Source organism: Salvelinus sp. IW2-2015, linkage group LG10, assembly GCF_002910315.2.
Source record: "Salvelinus sp. IW2-2015 linkage group LG10, ASM291031v2, whole genome shotgun sequence".
NCBI classification, from domain to species: Eukaryota; Metazoa; Chordata; class Actinopteri; order Salmoniformes; family Salmonidae; genus Salvelinus; species Salvelinus sp. IW2-2015.
Window position 1 is genome coordinate 15,850,720 of NC_036850.1, and position 10,721 is coordinate 15,861,440.

The 10,721-nt window shown below is 45.4% G+C and overlaps 1 protein-coding gene across 1 annotated transcript in view; it reads right to left on the reverse strand.

Annotated features, from left to right (window-relative positions):
* Positions 1-2,600: 2,600 nt before the first annotated feature.
* The window catches only part of LOC139028301 (cytospin-A-like), a 41,835-nt gene continuing 33,714 nt past the window's right edge, over positions 2,601-10,721 (reverse strand). Inside the window, exons 3-4 of the mRNA XM_070445305.1 lie at positions 3,009-3,155; positions 2,601-2,714 (exon numbers count right to left, since the gene is read on the reverse strand). Coding sequence (XP_070301406.1) covers positions 2,601-2,714; positions 3,009-3,155 — 261 coding nt within the window. The remainder of the gene's footprint in view (positions 2,715-3,008; positions 3,156-10,721) is intronic.

Here is a 10,721-nt window from a genome sequence, read left to right on the forward strand (position 1 = left end):
GCAGCAGTGATGGAGAACATGGTCAGGAATCCCATAGATTCCTTCAGTGTTAGAATATTCTGTTTCAGCACCAAATACATCCACTCTTACACAAAGATATCCACTCGTACACAAAGACAATGTTGTTTCACTAAAACACCAAATACATGACAGGAACATTTCTCTCATTTACATATGTTTTCTACGGTTCCCACTATTCTCTACCATCTAGCTATGAGGCTGTTTCCTCCTCCACCCCCACGCAGCCAAACAGGATACCAGTCCGTGCTCTGTGAGCCCACCAGGGATGCCTGACTAATCAACAAGCCAATTCAACCAATCAGGAAGGTTCTAACTAACATTTGGATGATTTGAAGGTCAAAATCCACCAGAGAGAAAAAAAAGTACCTATCAATCCACCTACCATCTCTGAGGACTAATAGGCCAATCTACCTACCATCTCTGAGGACTAATAAGCCAATCTACCTACCATCTCTGAGGACTAATGGGCCATCTACCTACCATCCCTGAGGACTAATAGGCCAATCTACCTAACATCTCTGAGGCTATGTCCATAATTACACACAACTCATTGTGCCTGACCTCCCAAATTCAATAAGCAATGAGGAGAAGTTGTCTCATTATTTTCTCACAATTTCCATATTAAATGCAAACAAAAGGAACTCTAAAAAGCCCTCTTTCCAGGGACCTGCACAGTTCCCTACTTAAACTCTCTGCCTTTTTCTGCTGCTGCACACGTAATTGCGATCCAATCCCATCCAGAAATTATAAGGTTATATTACAGAATTACTGCCGGATTAAAATTGCACAATATTACAATTCATTAGAGGGGGTATCATCGGATGGGGCCACAGTGTCTCCTGACCCCTCCTGTCTCCTGCCTCCATTATTTATGCTGCAGTAGTTTATGTGTCGGGTCAGTTTGTTATATCTGGAGGACTTCTCCTGTCTTATCCGGTGTCCTGTGTGAATTTAAGTATGCTGTCACGTTCTGACCATAGTTCTTGTGTGTTTTGCTTGTTTTAGTGTTGGTCAGGGCGTGAGCTGGGTGGGCATTCTATGTTGTGTGTTTAGTTTGTCTGTTTCTATGTTTGGCCTAATATGGTTCTCAATCAGAGGCAGGTGTTTTGTGTTGTCTCTGATTGGGAATCATATATAGGTGGCTTGTTTTGTGTTGMGGWTTGTGGGTGGTTGTTTCCTGTCTTTGTGTTTTCTCTGCACCAGATAGGGCTGTATCGGTTTGCCACATTTTGTTATTTTGTATCGTTGTAAGTGTTCACAGTTTTGTTTTATTAAACATGTTGAGCACTGGCTACGCTGCGTGTTGGTCCGATCCCTGTTACACCCTCTCTTCTCGTGAAGAGGGAAGGCTGCCGTTACATATGCTCTCTCTAATTCTCTCTTTCTTTCTCTCTCTCGGAGGACCTGAGCCCTAGGACCATGCGTCAGGACTACCTGGCATGATGACTCCTTGCTGTCCCCAGTCCACCTGGCCTTGCTGCTGCTCCAGTTTCAACTGTTCTGCCTGCGGCTATGGAACCCTGTCCTGTTCACCGGACGTGAAAAGCCAACTGACATTTACTCCTGAGGTGCTGACTTGCTGCACCCTCGATAACTACTGTTATTATTATTTGACCATGCTAGTCATTTATGAACATTTGAACATCTTGGCCATGTTCTGTTATAATCTCCACCCGGCACAGCCAGAAGAGGACTGGCCACCCCTCATAGCCTGGTTCCTCTCTAGGTTTCTTCCTAGGTTTTGGCCTTTCTAGGGAGTTTTTCCTAGCCACCGTGCTTCTCCACCTGCATTGCTTGCTGTTTGGGGTTTTAGGCTGGGTTTCTGTACAGCACTTTGAAATATCAGCTGATGTACGAAGGGCTATATAAATACATTTGATTTGATTTGATTAGAGTTAATTGACTCCCATCATTGTCTCTGGGCTGCCTGCCAGATGTGTCGAGACGTCAAGAGATAGGTGGAGAGAGGGGGACAGACAGAGCTGCTATTCAGGCTGACCCTGGCTCCCACCTTGGGGCCATCAGAACCCAGGCCACATGTGCCATCATTAGAGCCCCTCTCAACAAACACTGGTCTCAAAGATCTCCAGCTCTACTGGGCAATCATGATCTCCAACCCATGACAACACACAGACAGACCATACAGACAGACCATACAGACAGACCGTGTGAGAGACTGAGTCACCATGTACGGACGCATTCATCTGGAAATGAGGGTTTAATGTGATTTATGTGTGAATGCGTAGGCTTGTACAGGAATGTTAATAACAACAGGATGACTGATGACATGTTAATGAGTCTTAGAATAGAGAAAATGAACACAATATAACTGGAACTTTATAGGACTAGCTTACATTTCTATAATTTTCTATCACCTAGTAACGCATTTGTTTGCACAGAGAAATTACATATGGATGAAAATGTAAGACTTGAAAAGCCCAGAGTGGATCCAAGTTCATTATATGTTCACTGATGCATTGTTAGACCTCACAGCCTATATACAACGTAGGTCAGGTAGTAGATCATGTCCTGTGGAACGTATAACAGTACATGTATAGTATATGCATGAACACTGTGCTTTAACCCACTTTCCCTGCTGTACTCACGTCCCCAGACAGGGTAGCGCTGCTGATGCTCACTCTAACAGCCACATCCTGTCTCAGCTGGCCAATGGTCTCCTCAGAGCTCCTGACCTGCCATCAAGACAACCACACAGCACATCATTCACTGTACCACACCAATGGGTTACAAGTACAACTGTGTCATACACTGTAGATTAGACCAATGCTGGTTTCATTACGCTGATAAAGCAATTGCATACTCAGTCAATAGTGTGTTTAAAATGCAATTAAAAGTGGTTAAATGAGGTTAACATTTTGATTTACTAGTTCTATTTGATCTTGACCAGAAGTGGGCAAGTGTTTCCCAACAGAATAGGCCAGTCCTGAACTAGACCTGTCTGGGTGGTAATAGTTCCCCAGCCCTACCTGGTCAGTGAGCTGCTTCACCCTGCTCTCCAGCTGGTGGAGCTCCTGCAGCTGTGTCAGCTTGTCCTGGTCCTTCCTGGTCATCTCCTGGTGCAGCTCTGTGATGGTGTCCTGCAGCTCCTGGACCTGGGCTTCACGGTCCTCCACCTGATACAAGATAAACACAGGTCTGATTTGATCTATGTTTACCTCCTTCCTTTCTTCCTTCTTTCCTTCCATCCATCCAGCTTTCCTTGAGGTAATCACCAATTTCCCACAGTAGGTTAGGTGAAAGCAAGGATTCCACTACTATTTTTGCCGATCATGTCAGAAAGATATTATTTCAAGAAAGGAAATAAACAGAGATTCATTTTCATATTATTGGAAGTCTGCAGCACTAAACTAAAACACAAAGCCTATTGAAAGTCCCCAGAAGCAACTGAACATCAAAGTCGTCTATTACAGTAAAACACCAAATACAATACAGTTTGCACTCACATGTCGAACTATCAAGAGGGCTCAAAGGAGATGAGCCAATTTCAGGTACAAGATTACATTTTTGTGGCAGAAGATACAGTGTAATCAAACAATGTTACACAGATAAAATGCATGTCCTGTTCTTTATTACCAGCCAGTTGACACAGCATGGTAAGTGTCAGCGAATATAATTCAGATTTAATTTTCCCTGGATGTCCATATTATATACTCCTCAGTTGCTTATCAAATTAATGTCATAACTTATTTTATTTAATGTAAATTCACCAAGATACTGGATGGAATAAATATTTTGAAAGCAATGTGTTTTTTTTAGACAGTCCAAAAGCAAGTACAGGACTATATCAGATAAATGATATGTTGTAGAGTCCATTTCAAGGCTATACTAATACAGATGAAAAACATGATGTGTATTGTTTGTCCCATATTTCATCAAAGCATTTGCTCTCTACAAATGTAGTCGGAGAGGAACAGTATTAAAAATCTGTCGTAAAGAGAACAAGAGGAATCTCTCCCTCCTCAGAGGAGAGTAAAAGCTACTCTGGTAGACAGAGTGGTGGGAGGATACATGGTAAATGCGTGGACCCAGGCACTGCTGGACAGCAACGGTGAGAGCTCTCTACAACTGTCACACCACTCTGTGTACATCCAAAGTATTCATCCTTAAAAAAAATGGTTTTATGGCTAACATCAAAGCAACACATTTGCGTCCTGTTTTTCACATGAAAAATGCATTTCGTTCTGTATACACGCAGCATACAATAATCTCCATGCCCTAAAAGTATGCTGGTAAGTTTTCGCATCGAATATGAAAAGCAAACACAAGAATAGGCTATCTTTTGGTGCAGGTTACTTATCATCCTTTAGTTTACTGGAAATTTGTATCACAGAAAAATATTATGTGGCAACCATCAAATGCACACACTGTCTAAATGTGATGGAAAGTCCAGGAGTTGTTTTCTTCAATATCATAATTAGGCAAGAAGTTATGCATCAGGGACATTTTAGCCTAATGCTTGGCATGATGATAAACATTCATTCCGGTATCTCATGAGATGTCGATCTCATTTGCTTTCTATAATGCCAGCAGTGCCATATAATTCCCATTTCCAAAAAGAGGTTTTAAAAGAGACTTTATTATAGACCTCCACCACCTATCCTCCTACAGCCCATTACAATTCAGATCACTCCCCTCTAAAAGCTGAACCACCTCACATCTCCCTGGGTGGTTCTGATTTGATGCTGGGGTTTTAAAGGCACACTAATATTAATGGTACTGTCAGCAGTTTAATGAACTGGCCACACAGCTCACTGGGCTGATGCTTTGACAGATAATTCACACCGTTTTATTCCCGCCTCCTAGCAATATTACAGGGGCAGCTTTACCTCGCCTGACATCTGTGTGAGGTCTTACCTGCCAGGGCTAAACTGGGAAGATATCCTCAGAAGAGGAAGTGGGGAGGGAAGGGAGGTGTAAGAGAGAGAGAGGCGGATGGAACCACGTCTTTAAGGTACTGCCTTCTTTTCTCTCTGCCGAACTATAGCACCCGGGATCTCCTCGTCTTCTTTTCTCCTGCTGATTATTAATTTAGCTTACTTTTCCTTCTGCTCCAGACCCTATTAAACTCCGATGAGTTTCAAGTACAATGTCCAAGTTGAAACGTCAGACAAGGAGGTAAAGTGATTTTTTGCTCACTAGATGGGTTAGGAGGGAGCTAACTGGGAGTGAATATGTGACCGCCGTGAAAAAACATGTTTCAGATCCAATTAAGAGACCTTGGGCTGGTCCCTGTGGTCACCACGTGTGCCCTGGCTGAAACGAAAGGCCTACTATAAGCAGAGGGAGGATACGCCGCGGAGAACTGTGAAGTTCTGTACACGTTTCTTGAGCATGTTGTGTATCGCAGGCCACAATTCTGGGTAGGCTCGGGGCGGCTTTGGCAAACAGATCTCGTTAACAACGCAAGGTTGCGATTACGGATCCCCAGGTGGGGCCACCGCACCTTACACATGAATGTCTGGCCACCATCAACATTTGGACTGTAGTCACTTTTTTTGGGATAAAAGCGTCTGCTAAATGGCAATATATTATTATATTACACACAACAACACACACACGCCATACTAACTACCACTTGTAACACTAAACTCACTAAACATACACTCCCTACACACAATCCTACCATTGAACACAGGTCACACACCACTCACGCAACCAGGGCACAAGACAAGGGTTGTTTGCCGCGCTCGACAGAAGATTGGTCGTCCGTTCCCGAGTCCTTAGGAATACTGGCAAGCTATTTTTTTTTTTTTTTTTTTTGTATTATTTTTTTACCTTGTTTGGCCCCGAACATACTATGTTAAGTTTCATTAATTGTCTTACAGTGAAAAACGCTGTGGTGGCAATCATACATGTCTCTAGGGAAAAGGAAGCACTGTAACACTTTTTTGCACATCTATAACGATAGCTATTACTCTAAGAGGTTTCAACATTCCACCAACATTCACACACGTACCGGCTTAAGCGATAGCGACTTTTCCCAACAGGCGGATCCCCTGTTAACTGGACTCACCCACGCGCCTTTGCCAGCGAAGCAGAATGGATCAAAACTCCAGTTGCGGTCGGATTTTAGATATTCATGTCTTCCCTTGGAATCTGAGCATTTAGGGGGACCTCTCTTTTTCAGGAATCTACCATCAACGCGTGCCGCTGTGGACAAAGGCTGGGGCAGGGCAAACCAGGGGCTCCACTTGGAGCAGAAGGGGCAGACGGATGCCGCGTCCCTTCTCACCACGTGCGTTCAAGGGCCAGGCCATGGCACCAACCACCTCAAGGTTAGGGCAGGGAGAATCGCAGATAACCGGCAAAGACGTTTTAAAAGAGACAAGCATAAAGCTGTCTCATGTAATCATTAGACAACACGAATAAGCACCTAGACGGCAGGCAGACGGCGCTCCGAGGGGGCTCAAATAGCATAAAGAAAAAGATTAAACAGGCCAGCGTATCGTATGATTACTCTTAAAAAAGAGTAAATTCGCTCACACGACTAAACATGGTTACATTTCATCAGGTAATTTCCATTCTCTATAAGGGGATTACAACTTTAATGGGGTTATAGTTACAGAAATGAAATTGGCGCCTCGAGAGCAAAGAGGAGTAACTCTGGTCTCATGTCACTAGGATCTTTAGACGGGTTCAGATGCCACCACTTCATTCAAGACGGATATTTGCTAAAATCTATGCGCGAGCCGGACTTGTTGGTTTCTCAACAGCGAAAAAAGCATGCTTCATTATCTTCAAAGTGGGGTTAGTAGGGCTCATTGGTTGGCAGAGAGGTCTTGCATTCTCTCGTGAGGGTTCAGCGCCAATCCTGGGCACTCTTCTCCCTTTCTTCGTACTTCTTTCCGGGGCCGTCACCCGATTCAGCATTATGGACACAACACTCTCTGGGGAAGAGGATTTAGGGTAGCAAGGATTTAGTGAGTAGTGACTTTACTTATTTTTTTTATGACGATCTCCTTCTAAAGGGCGAGGTTGAGAAGCGTGCAGTTCACTAGTTGTGTAAGGGGTTGAGTCACTAACAACATCTACGCAGGGGCACCAAAAATTTCTATGCACAAAGAGTCCTTCGCTGGTGTCGGTGGCTCACACGGGCGGCAGGGCTTGCTTACCCCGAGTCTCCCTTGCCCCTAGTTTACGAATTCCTTACATCCAGGCCAAAACTCTACCGGCACCATAATTACACAAATCGAGGAGAGCCAGAAATTTCCTCGTCAGTTATCTTCACAGCTGTCGTACCATATTCCGCCGCTTGTCTCTTGAAATTTGTCGGACGCACAATTTTCAGGGAGCGTTGGCTTTCAATAATACAGCACCATAGCATCCAGCCCCTCACACCTACAACGTAAGGGTATGCTTTACTGAGACCTTATGTACACAACATCGCGGAACACTCATAATATGCTGACGGCACAAATACTTAAGTGAGCAATCAAAGAGCTACCCTATAATTCTATTACCAGACATTTATTAGATATGCCGAAACTACCAACGCAAGGGAATAATTAACATTGCATCAACTTATACTGCGTAGTATCTAAACTGTCTAACTGTCTAAATGCATTAACCTAAAGAGTTATTCGGCTCAGCACCACGGAGTTGCTAGGAACCAAACGGGACTTTGGCTCTCCAGGGGCCGCCCTCCCTTCGCAAATCCGACCGACGGACAACCTAGGTCTTTTAGGACTCGGCTATAGACTCATTGTCTTTTTTAGACAGAGAACTACAAACTTAGGGATGTACATGACTCAGAAGTAGACTGAAGGAAACCATTTCAATGACTGACTGGTGGGTACTGACGCAACTTTGGCGGTACATCAACGCTTACAAGATTGTTTTGATCACAACGGACTGGTGATATGTTCCGGTCAGGCTGGGCAGAGAAATAAAACACGTCTCGATTGTCATAACGCCTGCACCATACAGTTATAGAAGTTATAGGTGATTGTTACTACCTAAAAGAAGTGCATTTGTAGAACTGTTCTGTTACCATCTCATTGTGATATTAACACACCTACCCCCTAACAAACGAGAAAACCGATGGAGGTACCAGTGTGGGCTATATACACCATGCAATAAACAGAAATAGGCTGCATCCAGGCCGCATTTAAAACCATGGAAAAAAGAGGTCTGGAATATGGCTCTCAGATAATATAAACAGTGTAGTCTTATTTCTTTCCCCCTCCCACATTGGCAATACCAAACACAGTGAAATGCCGGTACAGGGACAAAGTGGAGTCGCAACTCAACGCTCGACACGAGACCGTACAGTATGTGGCAGAGGACTAGCGGAATCACGGACTACAAAAAGAAAACCAGCCATGTCACAGACACCGACGTCACGCTTCCAGACCAAACTAAACAACCTTCTTTTCCCGCTTTGAAGGATTAATTCAGTGGCCCAACCCCCTCGCCAGGCTGCCTGGCCCCAGAGGGTAAGTCTAAAAGACCGCTGTCCTCAGAGCATGTGCAGACCAGCCCGTCGGCTGCGTAAGTGTTCTCACGCGAACTTCAATTTACCAAATTCGCTTAAGATCTCCAGTCCCCTGCACTGCTCCTCACCATGCTATACCAAGATGGCTTCACGACATTGTTCCTCCCGTACCGCCAAAGAAGGCAACAGTCATAAACCCTGACACTTAAATAGCACTACCAGACCTGGTCACGTTCGCTACTCAGTCTTACTTGGTGTCATCACTCGAAAAAGCTTTGATTTAGATGAGAACTCTCAAGTGCAACATTGGGCCTATAATAAAAATAGAATTAATTTAAAATCAGGCACAATGTATCTACTCACAAAAAAAAAAGACTTCCTCCACACAGGCCTGGAGTGTGGCGACGTGGCGCACGCTTACTTCGGGAGGGCACCGGCTCCTAGACCTCGATTAACTAGTTGATCACCTGCCCCACTTCCAACAAAAAGTCCTACAGACGATGACAAGGACATCGGCCAGGCATCCCACACTTGCACCCTGTTCCCATCCCATCTGGACAAAGGAATAAGCTATGTAAGAAAGCTGTTCTGCTGACTACAGCTCGAGCATGTCAAGACGACCGATAGTACCAGAGGACTTTGGGTTCTGGTTACTCGAGGCAGAGGTCCAGGCAAATAGCTGGAGGTCCCTGGCGCATCTCATACCGCGCCCTAGGATGGGCGGTATCTAGAGATTAGTTTGGACTTTTGACGGCAACATGTCCTTCACAGCGCTAGAAACGTTCAGTAAGGGTTATAGAGGCTAAACATATCACACTACTTCCGGAGCGTCGGGTGAACTGCCTTCTCAACATGCACTTAGGGGCCTCGCAGAGGGAGGTGAGTGGCGCGGTTCTCGCCTCAGAGAAAAACTTTCAGGGGCACTTATCTCACTTTCTGGAACTTGGTTCGGGGGCTGTTCAGGGACGTTCTTAAATTAAGCCAGGAAGTAGATAGATTTTCAGTAAGCTTGGGAATTTTAATAAATGATAGCCCATGTATAAAAAAAATAAAAAATAAAAAAATAAAAAAAACTGGTTGAAAAAGGGGACCCAAAATAAGGAAATCATGGGTATAAACCCGGACCCAGGTGGAGGGGACTAATGGAATGGTCCACGAATTGTGCACTTCAGCAACAATCAGTCGTGGGTGGATTACTAATTGGGCCGACAATAGGACACCTCATTCCAAGGCACAGCACAGTCAATCCTTTTAAACGCAGGCTGTTAGGTGTTTTATCTGTCCGACCCAGTCCCGGCCTCTCAGACTCTCCACCGTTAAAACCTATTCCAGCAATACCCCTTTTCACACACCACCATTAACAGCGCTTTAGGTTGGACCCTGGCTGGCTATTCAAGGCAGGGAAGATAAAGCCCATACTACTGTTTGCTTAGTGAGAGGTTGCCAGGTTGCCAGCCCAGTGAAGAGTGCTTTAGAGCCAACTAACCTGAAAGTGGGTCAAGCCTTGGGCTGCTGCTGAAGAGGTTCAGTGTTGGGTTGAAACTAGAACTCAGGCCTGTGTCCAGACAGTCAAACACAGAGTGTGATGGCTTTAACAGAGGCTCATCTCCTCTAGGTGGACATGACTGGTAGTGCTCAGTTTCTGACTGCTGCCTCTGCTACAGTACCCTATACTCCCTCCCCAGGGTCCACCTTCTCTGTCTGGTCAGTGGCCAGTTTCTGACCTGCGCTCTGCCTACAGTACCCTTACTCTCCAGGGGTTCACCTTGCTCTCTGTCCTGGTAGTGTCAGTTCTGACCTGCTGCTCTGCTACGTACCTAATACTCCCTCGCCGGGTACCTTCTCTGTCCTGGTCAATGTGGCTCAGTTGACCTTGACTGCTCTGCCTAGCAGTAACCCATACTTCTCCCCAGGGTCACTTCTCTGTCCTGGTCAGTGGCTCAGTTCTGACCTGCTGCTCTGCCTACAGTACCTATACTTCCTCTCCCCAGGGTCCCTCCTCTGTCTGGTCAGTGCCACTCACTCGGAACTCATCTCCCCTCACAGAGGAAGTACAGTTCAGAAAAATAGTCTGACCGACCTGATCGGTCGTTCCCCTGGGGTCTGGCCACCCGCCTGCCTTACCTGTCCACAACACTGGAAACCACCAGCCAGCCCGCACATGCTCAGCACAATGAAATCCCATCTGTCCGGGCGCCTGCCTTGCCTGCCTCTCAGTGACAATCGACACCTGGCCCGAGCCCTG